At 33.9% G+C, this 17441-nt stretch overlaps 1 protein-coding gene and 1 pseudogene across 24 annotated transcripts in view; both read left to right on the plus strand.

Annotated features, from left to right (window-relative positions):
• LOC145263089 (peripheral plasma membrane protein CASK-like) overlaps positions 1–17441 on the plus strand; it is a 1377184-nt gene that overhangs the window by 1293843 nt on the left and 65900 nt on the right. For 9 of the 24 annotated variants that reach the window (XM_080119970.1, XM_080119972.1, XM_080119968.1 and 6 more), the window contains 3 exons: positions 1106–1201; positions 1323–1391; positions 16877–16975. In XM_080119970.1, the coding sequence (XP_079976096.1) occupies positions 1106–1201; positions 1323–1391; positions 16877–16975 (264 nt within the window). The remainder of the gene's footprint in view (positions 1–1105; positions 1202–1322; positions 1392–16876; positions 16976–17441) is intronic. The other 15 variants (XM_080119990.1, XM_080119975.1, XM_080119985.1 and 12 more) reach the window with 2 other exon arrangements.
• Positions 2620–2736, plus strand: LOC145263310 (5S ribosomal RNA; annotated as a pseudogene).

A 17441-nucleotide genomic window follows, 5' to 3' on the forward strand; every position in this document is an offset into this window, starting at 1 on the left:
TGGTATCCTACGTTGCTGTCATCCTTCTAAAACACTCGCATATTTCTTTATCAACAATGCTTCAAGCAAACTACCTTTCCATTTTAGAATAATTTCTTTACAAAGATCATTTAAAAATGTCGCATATTATTAGTCATCATGGTTGATTTAAGTAATACTTTAAATAAATTGTAATGCATTTTATTAGAAAAATTACACGAAAAGTGAGTTATCAATTTCTTAGTGGAAGCGGGGGGGAGGAGGAGGGGGGAAAGACTAGAAGCTGAAGGGTTAGGGTTGATTAGTTTCTTAGTGGAGGGGCATAGATTAGAAAGCTAAGGAGTGTAAGGTTAATTAGTTTCTTAGCAGGGGGAAGAAGCATAGATTAGAAAGCGGGGACGGGGGGAGGCTAAGTATAGACTAGAAAGCGGGAGAGGATGTTAGAAACAAATTAATTTCATAGTGGGGACATAGATTAAAAAGTGGGTGGAGGGTGTAGGCTTAATTTGTTTCTTAGTGGGGGGCACAAATTAGAAAAGAGGGATATAGAGTTTATTAGTTTCTCAGCGGGGGTGGGGGTGGCATAAATGAGAAAGCAGGGTAGGGGAGTTAGAGTGGATTAGTTTCTTAGTGGAGGGCCCATACATTAGAAGGGATGGTGATTAATTAATTTCTTTGGGAGGGAGCATATATTAGAAAGCGGGTGGAAAGATGTAGGGTTAATTAGTTTCTTAGCGGGGGGGGGGGGCACAGATTAGAAAGGAGGCGGGTGTAAGCTGAATTTATTTCTTAGTAGGGGGGACACAGATTAGAAAGAGTGTAAGGTTAAATAGTTTCTTAGTAATGGGAACCCATACATGAGAGGTGGTGTGATTAATTATTTAATAGGGAAGCTTCATAGATTAGAATGCAGGGAAGGGTGTAGGCTTAATTTATTCTTAGTGGGGGTGGAGGCATAGGTTAGAAAGAGAGGGTGTAAAGTTAAGTAGTTCAAGGTCCCTTAGATTAGAAAAGGGGGAGGGTCTATCAGCACCTAGTGCTCTATTACAACTCACTGGAATTATTTTCCTGCAAAATCGCGAATGCGTTCGTTCATTGTTGCTCCATTGTTTACTGTGTTTGCCAGAAATCCCTGCAAGGCGCCGTCAGTTTCAACGTTGTCCCTTCAGCCTCATCGTGGTACTTCAGTGACAAGTTTGATCAGAGTCTGAGCCCCAAAGAGGTAGGTCAGTCTTGCTGACTGTTTATTTTTTTTATTTTTTTTTTTATATTTTTTTGTCTCTCACCTTTTTTTTATTCTCTTTTTGTTTTCTGAAGCACCTTTCTTGTCAATTTCATTCCAGAAAGAAGCACGAGGGAATGTAGGTTTGAAGATTGTCCCTAGTTACAGACATGCTCCCGCTCAGTGCGAGGTAAAGAAACCCACGTTCACCTGTAGCCTTTCACTGATCACAGTGCCACCTACCCAATATAGTTGTAGTCACTAATCATTTGCTAGTTGTCTCCCCCTTTTTTTTTCGTCTTGCTGCATGTGTATGCGTGAGCGCGTGCATCTCTTTCTCTCTCTCTCTCTCTCAAGTTTTTCTCTATCTAACGTCAGAGTATCAGAGAAAACTTATATTTTTTTTAAAAACTACATTTTGGATTTGAGTGATATTGTTGTGAAACTATATATATATATATATATATATATATAAATATATATATATATATATATATATATATATATATATATATATATTTAGTTAGCTTTGTGGCTTGTGCTAAAGAGTAATTAAACCCTCATGTTCAGCGAAGCAGCATCTTCCACACTGCATCTTTGGAAGGAGGAGTCAGCAAACAATAAAGGCAATAATCTTAACTCGTTTTAAATTTAAGACTATCATGGGAGTTGTCTACTTTAGGTTTAAAAATGTGCAAGAAAGATCAAAATAAAACACTAAGATGATGTTACTGTATCCTGGGCAACACCAGATAGATACAACCAGTAACAGACAAAGCATTTTGTCTCATCAGATTATAAAATCGGTTTTGTTATTTGTGATGATTATCTCTTGAGCAGAAGTAGAACCTGTCTCTTCTTTGAAAGATTTATAATTCAAATACTCTCAAACACAGTGTCAAAGCAGATAAATAAAAAAATAAAAAAATTAAAAATAAAACAAAAAACAACAAACAAATAACCTGCAGGTGTGTTTGGGTGCTTTCGGTCTTAATGATTTCGCCAGGTGGAAAACCTGGATCTTTAAAACAGACCTGTAGATTTTGAGCCATGAAAGCAGGAATCGGTGCTATTTAATTTTCTTTGGGGCTTAAATAAAAATGTTTAAAATAAAGTGCGTATGCGAGGTGGGGGTGAGGGTAGGATACATGATACAAAATGACTCAAACAAATGAAAAATCGCAAAGTCATTGTGGCAGCCATTTCATTATTTAGAATTTTTATTTTTAAATTATTTAAATTTTGTTTCTATATAAATCTGCCCAACACTAGTTCTCATTAGATCACCAAAGTTAAGCAACGATAAGCCTGGCAAGTACCAGGTGGGTGATCAATTTGAGAATATCAGACACTGTATGTAGGAAGAGGTCGGCATCTCCCTACAAGAATTGCAAAATCGACGTCTATCCATGTATTTTGTATATGACATTATCACATTGACACACCAGTTCTCAATAGATCACCGAAGTTAAGCAATGTTGAGCCTGGCTAGTACCAGGTGGGTGACCATTTGGGAATACCAGGTGCTGTATACAGGAGGACACTGACACTTCCATCACCTACTGCATCCTACCTGCCTTCTAACTGTCTCGACCCTGTCCTATCGCTGGATCAGACTGGTTGGAATGAGAGTGAGGCTATCTCTGCGCAAACCAACTTCACTTAGGATAATCATATGGCCTTCGTTGTTCTGACGGATGAACATTGTTGTTGTTTGTTGTCTATATGTAAATAGATCCTGGAAAAACATATCCTTGCTATAGATAATATTTTTATTTATTTGGTCTGTCATGACGGGCTAGTATTGGATTGGTGAAGATCACAATGGACAGTCCAAGACAGTCATTCCCATCCAATTCCGCCATAGATCTTTTTACAGCAAATCACATTACTGGTTATGTATGACACAATCACATCGACACACCGGTTCTTACCAGATCACCAAAGTTAAGCAACATTGAGTCTAGCCAGTACTAGATGGGTGACCATTTGGGAAGTTTAGGTGCTGTATGTACCTTCTGAGAAAGTGAGGCCAGCACCCTTGCTCACAAAAAAACCCTCCTCGCTACAAAAGCATCTACAAAGTTGTGGATAGCCTATGCCCCTCCAGGGCTCAAGGCTGTGGTAGTGGTGGTACATTACTGGTTGCCCAAATGGGTGCTTGATGTTAATTCACAACCACTTGATTACCATTGCAGTATTTTGAAAAGAATTGAAAAATCTTTACTAGCTGTGCTTTTTAACGAAACACCATTTTACCAGAGCTCTGTTAATCAATAGTATACTTTTAAACTGTCCACAACATTAAAGCACAAACAACCAGCTCGTTAAATTTTAAGTAGTCTGATATCTACTTCAGCCTACAGATTCGGCTTTTTCCACAAGTAATAATTTAAATATTCTATATATATTATTTATTGGACATTATGGTTAGCGTACACTGAGCTGAGCAGATCATGACCAAGATACAATGACTAGGGTAGCAAATATGGAAGAATTGGCCAAAAGGTTAGAGAAGTGATAGGCAGGTTATTTTGCCCGAAAGACGAATGGAATATACTCATAAAAAACTTAGCATGAAACATCCTTGAGATGCTTTATGCTATAGTAGGGGGATATTTTTGATGTTGCTGCTATTACTACTATTACTACTACTACTACTAGAAATAAATATTTACAGCTGAAAAGCTTCTTGCCAAAACAATGGGAAGGTGGGGGTTCTTTTACTCACATCTTCATCATCCAATGTTTGTGCATGACGTTCTTTCTTTTTTTCATTTTGTATTTATGTTATGTGTGCATGTTGCACTGAAATTGTTGTCCGCTGCATCTGTATCATTTGCTCGATTGTCTTTGGTGCACATTGTATGTGAAGATATATAAGAATTTTTTAAATGTTTAAAAAAAAACAAAAACAAAAAAAACAATTTAATTCAAACAATTGTTTCAGTCCATTTTAAAAAAATTGTTTCTGAATTTTGGGGATGAGGACCGATTATTTGGACCAATGTTTTTTTGCAATTGCATTTTGGGTATCGCCTGCACAGAAGATTGAACCTTCAACTTCCGGAAGAGTGTTATACTAGTCGTGAATTCAGTCATGGCTAACTGAACAAGAGCATGCTACCACCGTGATTTAAATAAAAGGTTCCGCTTGAAATTCCATGCAGATTCAAAAGCTCAACAGAAAAATTAGTTAAAAAAAAAGAAAACACCTGAAGCAGGTTGGAGGTGACATCAGCCGAAACATTGTGCAAATAACACTCAAGATGAGATCAGTAGTCCAAAGAATTCAAATAATATTACATGCTTTCTCTTGATAACAACATTTCATGTATTTTATTTAACTGGAATTCATTAGTGAGATGAGTATTATTTATTTATTGCAGACTAATATTCTCATCTTTCAGTTGTTGCAAATGTCACATAGCCCACTACACAATTCAGGTCATTAGCTTTCCAACGAGCCTTCATTTGTAAAATTCTGATCAGTAATTGCCGAGATTTCGAACTTATAAAATTGGCTCAAAAAGTGGTATATCTATATATTATTTAATTGGAATTCATTATTGAGATGAGTATTGTTAATTTGTTTATTTATTGCGGATTATTATCCTCATCTTTTTTAATAGTTGTTTCATGACGTTTCGGCCAACTATTCCTCTGGCCTTCGTCAGGTGGTAACCGCAACAGGATAGGAACTCCGAATCTCCTGACTGCATCGACTGCAATTACTGCCTTCTGTAGTTGCCATCTCACCACGTTTTGGCCAAGTAAGCATCTGGCTGGCTTTGGGTAGGATTGAAACCGCTATCTTCAGACAATTCTCATCTGGAACCATATAGATTCAATGTCTCTATCAACTGTGCCACGGGCCCCTTCGATGAGAATTGTTTGAAGATAGCGGTTTCAATTCTACCCAAAGCTCGCCAGAGGCTTACTTGGTCAAAATGTAGTGAGACGACAATAACTACGGAAGACAGTAATTGTAGTTAGGAGATTCAGAGTTCCTATCCCGTCGCGGTTACCACCTGACGAAGGCCAGAGGAATAGTTGGCCGAAACGTCATGAAACAACAACTAAGAAGGATGAGGATAATAGTCCGCAATAAATAAGTTAGTAAAGATTTAATGTATTTTCTAAAGATCTTTATCAGTGAATATTCTTACCAAAAAAAAAAAAAAGAATACTGCCAAGATTCAAAATTGTTGACTTAGATTATTTGTCCCTCTCTTTTTTTTTTCTTTTTTTTTTTCACAAACCAATGAAAATTTCTTTTTTAATTTTTTTTAATTTTGGTATCAAGAGCATTCATTTTTGGAAATGGGTAGAAACGATTGTTTGAATTGAAATACATTTTTCTAAAAATAAATTCAGAACATTTACTTAATTGTTATTATATTTTGAGCTCTAGTAGTGTATGCACTATTGAGCTACTGCCACAACTTTTGTGTGAATTTATAGGAATTATTATCTATATAATTATAAAACTCAAATGACCTTGTAACGATATATGTAACCCACTTTCCGGTTTACGACATCCGGTTGCGCATGCACGCATAACCTGCGCACTATAATATTAACGTTATTATTTTGAAATTATTATTTAACATGGGAAGAGTGGGGTTTAAAATAACTTAAACGTAATACAGAAATGAACGATGTAAAAAAAAAAAAAAAAGCAGATATATAAAAATTTGAATTTAACTATAAAAAGTATTATGGTATCTGTTCAGTGCACATTTACCCATAAATATGGCCAACCACTTATAATTCAGTAACTAAAAGTAAAAATAATCAATTATAATAAACAGAACGACTCATAAAAATCTATCTATATTCTTTTTTCATTTTAATATACTTTCATACAAATGTTTCTGTTATGTCAAAAAAAAAACCCTATTTTCTTTACATCACAAGTGTCACGCTCATACATGAATTCCATAGCTAATATAACATACTGACCCAACGGGTCACAGGTAGTCTAGTATGTATATATTAAGCTGTTGATTTTATTGTGTGGGTAGAATTACTAAACAAGTGATTATTTAGTCCAGCAGGCTAGATGTAAGCAAAAACTACTAAAAAGTTTTTTTCATAGAACCGTTGGCCTGTGGAATTCTATACTGCAAGGCTGCTTTCCAGCTGACTACAATATGATCGTTTTCAAGTCCAATGCAAACAAGTTCTGCTTAAATAATCATATTCTACCCAATTTCTACCATTATTTCGCTGTTGTCTCGCCAACTTACACTCATTAACCATTATCCTCAAGTAGATATTTTTGCTGACGACACTACCATCTGTGGTAGCATATCAAAGGACGTAAACAATCAAGTTCTCTCCAATTCTCTCTTCTCTGATCTTGAGCATGTGGTACAATGGGGAAAAAGTGGCAGGTTATTTTTAAGCATTTAAAACCAAGCTTCTATCTTGACATCATCAACATTCTGATCCCCATCTGGCATCAATTGCTCTCGTCTTGGGGAGGCTCCATGTTTTGACAAGTTCTGGGCTTGACCTTTACTCCTGATCTAAAATAGAATACGTAGATCAAATCCGTTGCCAAGGTCGCTGGAAAAATGATGGGATCCTTCTATCGATCCAGTAGATATCTACCTGCTGATGCAATTCTCTACCTATATAAGAGCCAGATACGTCCAAGGATAGAGTATTGCTGTTACATCTGGCCAGGAGCTGCTAGGAAGACCTAATCCTGCCTTGACAGTTCAAAATAGACTTCGTAGCCTAGTGGGGGATGCCCTTTTCTCTTCCCTGCAACCTCTTTCTCACAGAGGAGACGTTGCGAGCTTGTCTCTGTTTTATCATTATTTTCATGGCAAGTGCTTGTCTGAGCTCCAATCTATGGTTCAACCCCTCGCCAAACATTCACGAGAAACACTTGTTTGGCTGAAAACCCTATCAACAATTTCCCCCACTCTTTATCTGTGCCTAAACCTAAACGTAGATTCCATGAGCAAAGCTTCTTTCTGAGAACTGCATACCTGTGGAACTCTCTTCCGTTTACTTGCTTTCTAGCTGACTACAATACGTCTTCAAGTCCAATGTAAACAAGTTCTTGATGAGCCGTTCCCCTTAAGTAATACAATTTACCAAATTTGCACTTCTAACGATTACTATGATATTGTCCTTTTGACCAATGTACACTCTTTAACCCCAGAAGAGAAACCCGCGAACATGGGCGTTGTCTTGGATCACTTGATTAACAATTTTACAAATAACTTGTCCCCCAAGCTCTGTGACAAATCTTTGTTTATGTTTTTGCTAATAATGTCACCATGAATATCATTTTACGTTATGTGGCATTTTTTGTTTATATCCAGCCCTGCGGACTAAATCACATTTAATTATATTACCCACACAGACAACAGTACCAACAAAAAGAAAACAGCTTAATAATTAATAATTTGACAAAAATGGACGCATGATGGTGTTAAAATTGCAGATTCCTGTGCTACAATTTGAGTTCCATTTGAAACAAAATCTATATCTGTATAGATGTCTATATGGGTGTCTGTAAATATTTAACCGATAAACTCTTAAACTACTTGTCACCTAACACTAGAATTAACAGGAAATAGTACTCATACTCGTTTATAACGAGTTAAAATCTTTTTTTTAGATGGATGAATAACGCATACAGAAATATAGGCAAGTTTAAATGCAAAATGTTCATTTCAACTTACCATATTTCTATCACTTTTGCACATGCGCAAATTCATTCATAGCTTGAAGTGGTTTAATTTAAAATCTTTCTTATCTATCTGTTGATAGCTCAAACGATAGGGAATGTGACTAGAGTACTAAATGTTTTGGTTTCAATACTAGCTGGTGGCACACAAGTTTTTTTTTTTAATCTTTTGAAATCAGTGCTATATATATATATGTATGGATAAAAATAAATACAAAAAACATAAATGTTTATATCTTTTCTGTATTTATTTCCTATTTGTTGACATGTAGGAATACAAAAAGTCTTGAACAAACAAAAAACTGAAGAAGGCCTAAGGATCGATTGAAATTGTGAAAAAAACGTTCTCATATTCCTACACATGAACAAATAGGAAATAAATACAACAAAGATATAAACGTTTATATATTTTTCGTATTGATATTTTATCCATATATATATATATATATATATATATATATATATATATATATATATATATATATTATACTAGCCTGGGAACCCGGCGTTGCCCGGGTGTTTGGAGGTGTATGTTGAGCAAACAAAGAAAACAAAAAAGTGATAGTAGGAAGGCATGCTCGCACCCGTACCCGGAAGGAGGAAAAGAATGTGACGTCTTTGCTGTTACGACCACCGCCAAACCGGAAGTGACGTAGGTTTAAATTAAGGCTAGATAATCGAAAAGAGGGGATGACTTTCGAAAATATTGGCAAAAAAAAGCGACCCATCCCTGTAGAAAAGTGTCCAGTTGAAGGTTAAGAAATTAATGTTCTTAGCCAATTTTTTTATATTTGTCGCCTGACAGGCCGAGCTTCAAAACAATACTGATCTTATGAAAATCCGTTGCCTCTGTCGAAAGTTTTAGGCAGTCATGCAAGCATTCATACATAAATTTATATATTGGTAGCTCAAATTTTCGACCCAAACCAATTAAAAAGCTTGTCCTATCTCTGAATACCCTTTATGTAAAATTTTAAATGTTTAGACCAGAAATTGTCTGAGTAATTTCTTAGAGACCGCAGCGGTCAATTTTTTAAAAACTTTGACCCCTATTATGACCCCTTAAAATTTATTGTTTTGGGCTCAAATAAAGTTATTAAGTTAGATCCATGTCCAAGGAACCTATATCTAAAATTTCAATTGTTTATACCCAAAATTGGCAGAGGAGTTTGGTAGAGTTCTCAAAGATCACATCTTTGACCCCCTTAACAGCCAAATTTCTGGCCGAAAACCGATTACAAAGACTGTCCCAAATCTCAGTACCCTGTATATCAAATTTTGAGTCTGTAGACTTTAAATTGACAGAGATATTGTGTAGAGAAATGTGCACAGACAGACAGAGAGACACACACTTTCACTTTTATATATATATATATATATCAAAAGAAATATGCTACTGTCATCAATAAAAGTTTACTATTTCTAACAAATAACGTGTACTTACCTGGCATCGCAGAACCAAAAATCAAGAGAGTCCAGGTCATTTTTGAAATGGCCTTTTCCCATGTTGATTGTGGTAGTTGCTGGTCCTGTGTCATTCTAGGAGGTCTATCCTTCCAAGCTAAACCTTCTATCTTTGAGAAGGGGTCAGTTTATTGCTAATTGTCTGAGGTGCTGCAATCAGCGAATGCTGACAGAGCTGCCCAGGCATCCTTTGCAAGCGAGAGTGTGCCTCCTTGAAGAGGAGAATGCTGGCTTTTCAATCCTACTTTCCGACCCTAGCGTCCAATCATCTACCTGCCGTGGGAGGAAGTTAAATACCAGACACGTATGTTGTGCGAATTAGCTTTGATAAGTAGTATCCCGCCCCAGATAGTAAATGACATAACAAGGGTTAAAATGGTGCAAAAAAAAAAAACAAAAAAAAAACCCAACAACTTCAGTGCATCGTAATTTTTTTACATAGGCATCCCCACTTATCAAGGCCCAGAGGCCACTCGAGGACAAGAGTTAAAGAGTGTCCAGTAGTCAAATGGGCAATATAGTAATCGTTAGTAATGGAAATTTGGTAAATTGGATTGCTTAAGTGGAACGGCTCATCAAGAACTTGTTTACGTTGGACTTGAAGACAACCATATTGTAGTCAGCTAGAAAGCAGGCAAACGGAAGACAGTTCCACTGGCGCGCAGTTCTAAGAAAGAAACATTGTTCATGGAATCTACATTTAGGAAATTTTCTATTTTCTTAGCTTTTTGTTGTGGCTTTTCTTGTCGCCTCGTACTCGTTTCTTTTCAGCCATTTTTTTTTTTTTTTTTTTTTTTTTTTTAGAATTCCATTTAACAAGAATTTTTCTTTTTAATTAATCCGTTAGTGCATTATCACCAAAAATCTTTTTTGTGAATAAAATATTATATTTGACCAAAATTATTTTCAAAGATTTCTTATTTTTTCTTTTTTTTTTTTTTTCTTTTTTTTAAAATTTTATTCATCCCTAAAAAAGCACAAATGCAACTGAAACATAAATTTCCAAAACTGCCTGGCAAATATTACCCAGTGAACCAAGTGCAAGGGAGATCCAAACAATTACACTTAAAGAGACGGTCAGAATATTAAAAACATCTCTTGGTTGAAATATTTGAGTTAGTGGGAGAATGTTTGCCATCCTCAGCTTGAGAAAACTGATCGGAAAATTAAAAAAAAATTTTGCACAAATTTTCTGCATCTTCAATTCCTCGCAAATATTTGTTTGTACAGTTTTCACACTGACATTAAACTGTTCACTTATTGCCCCTATAGACACACGACGGTCTTTATCCATGTAATTCTTTATTTAGCGAAACAACTTTGGTGTTCCGATTTCCTTACTCCTCCCACACCTCTCATCCCTCCTAGACTCCTTGTCTTCCTTGAATCTCTTATGCCACTCAAAAACTGATACTCAATTCATGCAAGATAGTCCAAAAGCAGTCTGAAGCATTCCATACATTTTTGTGGCATTTTTTCCAAATTTAAAACTGAATTTTATTGCATATCATTCTTCTAAAGCGTACTCACATCTAGATTGCATTCTTGAAATTCACCAGCTCTGACAATCCGGCTTTAGTAGGGTGTATTCCAGTTCCTTTTGTAGCTGTTCATTTGAATCTGGAATCGTAAAAATTGGTCAGTTATCTCATAAGATGTATAGCAATAACATACTAAATTTTCAAGAGTCTACGACAATTTTAAATGCCTGTGCAAAAAAAAGTCTGGAAACTTATTGAAGTCACCTCATAATATCTAAAAGAGACCTTTATCTTTATGATTAACTCTAGATCTGAAAAAAATACAGATGCTGCTGAAATATGGTTGATTACCTTTCTAGTTAAAAAAAAAAAAAAAAGAATCTTGGGCATTCTATATATCATCATCATGCAGTCTGTCAGTCTTGCCTCAGTGCTTTATCCCTCGGTGTTGGTGTAGTCTCACTCCATCACCACAGCACTTTCCTCCTTGGCTCCAAACTTGCTTGTGCAGTTTAGGTGCAGTATCTGTTATACATCAGATAGACATCCTCTGAACCTTCAATGCTCATGTCAAGTGGAGCGAACCTGTGACGACTCGCAGTAGAGGAAGCTGCAGCTTCTGGCCGAAAGTGATCTCAGTGAGGTAAACGGTCACCCCTATCGTGTCCGCTACTACACCTTTTCTTTCTGGATGAGGTTCCATAGCCTTTTAAGAAAAACTGCAAGGCAGCAGTAGGATTTGAAGTCAGAGTTCCCATCTTTTAGCCTTTTGCTGTGATAAGGCCTACAAGGCAGTGGTGTTTGATTTTGAGGTTGGTTCCCCTAGTCTTCGCCCAACCAAGAGCACCCACAAGACAGTGGAGTAGGGGTTGGTAGTGTGCCAGGGCATGTCCACACATCGGTGGGCCATAACGCACATATATACATATATATATATTAAATTCTGTAGATTAAAATATATGTAAAAATATATTCAAGTTAAGAATTTATTGTTTCGAACAAGGAATATATGGAGAAGAATTATATTTATTTACTTAATCCATAGATTTTCAATAATGGCTCATATCATCAAAGGAAATGAAATGCAATTAGCAAAAGAATAAACAAATATTTTGCTTTTCAGCACATATATTGAAAATGTTATTTAAAAGTTATTTAGCCGGTGCTTAAAAGTCATAAAAAAAAGGATATCATACATCCTGGGCAGTCCAATATCAGAATGAGTTCAATAGTTTCCGGGATATTACTGCCAGATCAGATGAGTAGTTATCCAAGGGGAAAATCAGAGCTGATCGAGTAATCTGATAGATTTGAATCATGTACCATACTGAACTTTACCTTTTTGGCTAGGATCGTCTTGAAAATATTACCTCACTGTAATATCTAATAGGACAATTCACTTGATTTCTAATCTGTGACTTATCTCATTTATATATATATATATATATATATATATATATATATATATATATATATATATATATATTTAAATAAGGGGGTAGTCACCAACAATGTGTATTTTTTAACATTATTTTATTATTCCGTGTCTTGGTTCTTCATTGAGAATTATGTTTGGATCATTGTAATAATGTTTTTAAATCATTGAAATCGTTTTTGCGCGTTTCAGACGTTCTGTGAAGCGTCCTCGTCAGAAATTATTTTCAAATATGTTGGAGATGTAAAAATGGCATTTTCTAGTTCATGAAAGTGTTTCCAAGGAACCCATTTTATATATATATATATATATATATATATATATATATATATATATATATATAGTTTGAGTGTGTGTGTGTGGAATGGTTTGTACCAAACTACTCTGTCAATTTTTGGTCTACAGACTTGAAACTTGATATATAGGGGATTCGAACCTGTGGAACAAATCCAATTTGATTTTTAGCTGGTAAAAATAGTTACTAAGGGGTCAAAATTGAAAAATTAAAACTTGAAAGGCATAAGTTGACATAAAGTGCTTCGCTATGCATGCGCAAATAAACATTTTTAAGTCAGTTAATTTATAAAGTTTTGATATGCATGTGGACTCAGATGATAGTGAATATCACTAGAGAGCTAAATGTTTTGCGTTTGATTCTAGCTGATGGCACCCAAGTCATATTTTTTTAATTGTTTTTACTTTTTAAATCAGTACAGTATATTAGGTACAATATAATAATCAATATAATAAAATACAAAATCTGTATGAATTAACTTTTAATTGCAATAATAAATAAATTTTTTAATCATGAAACCCCCACGTGACGGAAGTTAGCGTGCAACTGACGTACGAACGTAAACAAAACTCTCATTCACTTGTTGAACCATACATGTACTTTGAAGACTAGTTGGCCTGACAAGCCATAAGAGTAAGAAATTTTGTTTTTTTTGAAAGGCAACTTAAAAGTACAATTTGACAGTAAAGGGTTCAACTATACTATCATATTTAATAGCATGTTATGACCAGCCATATATATATATATGTATATATATATATGGTTTTAATTTTCTTTCTCTCATATATATATATATATATATATATATATATATATATATGTATATGAGAAAAAAAATTAAAACTAAGTTGAAATTTACAATCAAAATTTAGTGGTCGACTAAATACTACAAAAAACAATTTTCAAAGTCCTTATTCTACAGAGTTTCAAAGAATACTATTCTTCTCATTAGAGGACAGGAAGAAATCAGCAATAGTTTTCTTTGAAACTCCGTGGAATAAGAACTTTGAAAATTGTTTTTTGGAGTATTCAGTTGAACAATAAATTTTGATAGCAAATTTCAACTTACAATTTTAATTTTCTTTCTCTTATAATAAGCTCTACTCTCTATTGCGTATTGAGCTTTTTTATTCGGTTGGGATTAAATTATCTCTATATAAATACTGTTATTTATATTAATTTGAAGTTTACCATTGTGTGTATCAGGTAAACACTACATCTCCTTTGATTTCACTATATATATATATATATATATATATATATATATATATATACATATATTTGTCTTTACATAAGCAGTAGTTTGTTGCTACACAGTCATGAGCATGTTTCGGTCTACTAGTATTTACTAACTAGAGACCTCATCAGGCAACAACCCTAACAGCAGGCAATAAATTTAAGATTTAGAATTCCGTTTTCGAAAATAAGGCTTGTTGTCTGATGAGGTCTCTAGTTAGTAAATTCTAGTAGACAGAAAGATGCTCATGACTGTGTAGCAACAAACTACTGCTTATGTAAAGACAAATGTAACCTGCTCTATTTTTGTATTTAGCACCATTGTATGAACCTCGTTATATTTCACTGGTTACCCTACCTTTGGAAAATAGCAACCTCAAATTATATATATATATATATATATATATATATATATATATATATATATTTAAACAATATATATAAATACTTGGTATTTATATTAGATTGAAGTTTACCATTGCTTATACTACATCTTTTCTTATTTCATTATTTTATTATATATATATATATATATATATATATATATATATATATATATATATATATACACACACACACTAGAAGATATACCCAAAGTTGCTCGGTATTAAACGTAACGTTAAATTCCTTTAAAACATGATGTAAAACAAAAAAAAAAAAAAAAGGAAAGAAATTGAGATATATGCATGCTTGTGTTATGTTTTTTCTACACAGTTCCTATTTTTTATATATGGGATAGATAAACACTATCCCTATGATAGGATGGGCCCGGTGTTGGTGCATTCACCAATAAAAACATCACATAATATCATTAGAAAAATATAAAAGTCATGGGTTCAGAAGAAATATCTAAGCTTCATGATTGGCAGGAGTTCCTTTAATAGCCAACATAAAGATTTTTTTTTTATTTACATGGTAGTCACCACTTATCAAGGCCCGGAAGCCACTTGAGGATAAGGGTTATTGCGTGTACAGTAATCAATGGGATAGTATCATAGTAACCATTAGTATTGGAGATTTGATAAAGTGTCTTACTTAAGGGGGCGGTTCATCAGGAATTTGTTTATGTTGGACTTGATCTGGTCAGTATCTTGTGAATATTGGTCCTTTTATTTTCCATAACAGAATACAACAGACCATATATGTGTATATATACACGCACACACACGCAAGCACACGTGTGTGTGTGTTGCGTTTATGATAAAATATGCTTATTCAGTTATATTTCGAGTTTTATACCAATCCTTTAATTTATGAAGCTCGATGTAACTACAGAGCATATACAAATAAATGACAAAGAGTCTATACTCCAAAGTCCAAGATGTTGTCCATCTTGCCGTTTATTTTCTTTCAGCATGTTAAAATGTTCAATTCTTGAGAACCATTCATATAATTATTTTATTAACTTTTGAATATTTTCCGACCTGACTCATCAGAAGAATAGGAACTCATTAACTTTAAAAGAAAATAAAAAGAATATGGCCATGATTACATAAATCAGAAAACAATCAGAGGAGTAGTTGCAATTGTGTTTTGTGATATTTATGCCATCTTTGGAATTTAGAATATAGACTTTTGTCATTTTTATATATATATGTTTCTTTCACCTTTTATTTATACCAATCCTATAATTAATGAAGCTCAATGTAATTACAGAGCTTATCACAAATATATGATAAGTCCAACATAAACAAACTCCTGACAAACCGTCCCCTTAAGTAAGATACTCTATCAAAACTCCCAATACTAATGATTACTACACTACTATCTCATTGATTACTGTACACGCAATAATCCTTATCCCTGAGTGGCCTTCAGGCCTTGATAAGTGGTGACCCCCATGTAAAAAAAAAAGAAAAAAAGTCTATTCCAAATTTCAAGATGTTGACCATCATACTGTTTATTCCTTTAAGTAAGTTGACATGCACCATTATTGACAGCGCCTCTTTTTGTAACGCAAAACATTCATTTAATTATTATATCAATCAATGAATTTATTTCGCCCTTAACTCATCAGAAGAAAATTAAGGATTAAACGGTAAGATGGTCAACATCTTGAAATTTCGTCATATATATATATATATATATATATATATATATATATATATGTACATGCACACACACACACACATGGCAATTGTTTAATGGCTCAAGGGTAAAGATTTAGCAAATGGAGTCAGATGTGGCTTTGGAGTTGGGTTCGAATCTCCCAACTGGTAGGAATTGTCACCCCCTACACTGATGATTGCAAAAGCATGAAACACTAGTCTGTAGGTATAAAGAATAAGTATTATTTATAATTTTATATATATATATATATATATATATATTAGAGAATTTAAACTGGTTAAAAAATATTTTTAGGAGATATAAGTAGTTTTATTTTAAAAGAATATAAGCACTTTCTAAGGAGATAAGTATTTGCTTTGTATAAGTTAGAAGAAATAGATAAAACAAATCAAGCCATTCTTGGTTTGGAGCAAAGTGTAGTATCTGGTATGTAGTTAAGATATTTTCTAGTCATGGTGACAAAAGATGACCAACAGCACTCATTTTCCCACATTTTTGAATGGCCTTGTGCCTAATTTGTTCAAATGTTAAGATGTAATCTTTTATATTTTGTGCAAATAAATATTTCAAAGTGTAGTATTTGTTCTGATGCGGCATTTAATTTTTCTGTCATCAATCTGTGGAGAAATCCTTCTAGACAGACAATCAAAATTTTTGTCTCAATCCAGAGTGCTTCTCTGTAAGCAACTGGATTTTTCCCCTGCATTAAAAGTTGACCTTGTGTCTAACTATGACCTTTTAGAGAGGGAAGGAAATAAAAAGATGAAATAGATAAAAAAAAAATTTCATGAAAATTTTCTGTTTTGGAACAAAATTCTAGTTCCAAAAATCAGGTCAAAAGTGAACATATTTAAATTGTTGAAAACGAAAAATAATTTGGTAGAATTATTTTATTTTATGTTTTTTGTTTTTATTTTTTTTCAGAAGGGCTTTACTATTTGCAATCATTGATTAATTTTTTTTTCTCCATTTCTCTTTGCAGATTTTTGTCCGTGCTCTCTTTGATTACGATCCTGTCTCTGATGAGCTAAATCCTTGCCCACAAGCTGGCATCCCTTTCATAATAGGAGATGTCTTACAGGTATTTAAACAAATTTTTTCAAAACCCTTACTGAAGAACTGTCTCACTTGGGATTTTCAGCACTATGTGCTAGATTTCCAGTGTCTCTGAAACTGCAGGTATCAATGGACAATCAAACTAATGCATAGTGTTATTTATGAAGATATATTGCTGGTCGGGGATCATTTCAAACAGTCATCTTTACATTTTTTTTTGCTTGAAAGAAATTTTTTTAAATATTTTGAAATATGAAGTTAAGTAAAAAAAAAAAAAAAAAAATCTGTTAATGCAATGGTGTTTTCTCTAAAAATAAACTGCTTGTAAAATGATATATGGCTTAAATGAACATAAAAAATTTCAATGAAAATAATTAAATATTTAAACAATGAAAGCCTCCACCAAGTAGTTGTACACGCTTCTTTTTCTGCTTCGATGAAGAGATATATTCCCGAAAATTTGGGAAGTTTGCAACACCTACCATCTTGTA

Source organism: Euprymna scolopes, chromosome 38, assembly GCF_053919585.1.
Source record: "Euprymna scolopes isolate OS-2025 chromosome 38, ASM5391958v1, whole genome shotgun sequence".
Lineage (NCBI taxonomy): Eukaryota > Metazoa > Mollusca > Cephalopoda > Sepiida > Sepiolidae > Euprymna > Euprymna scolopes.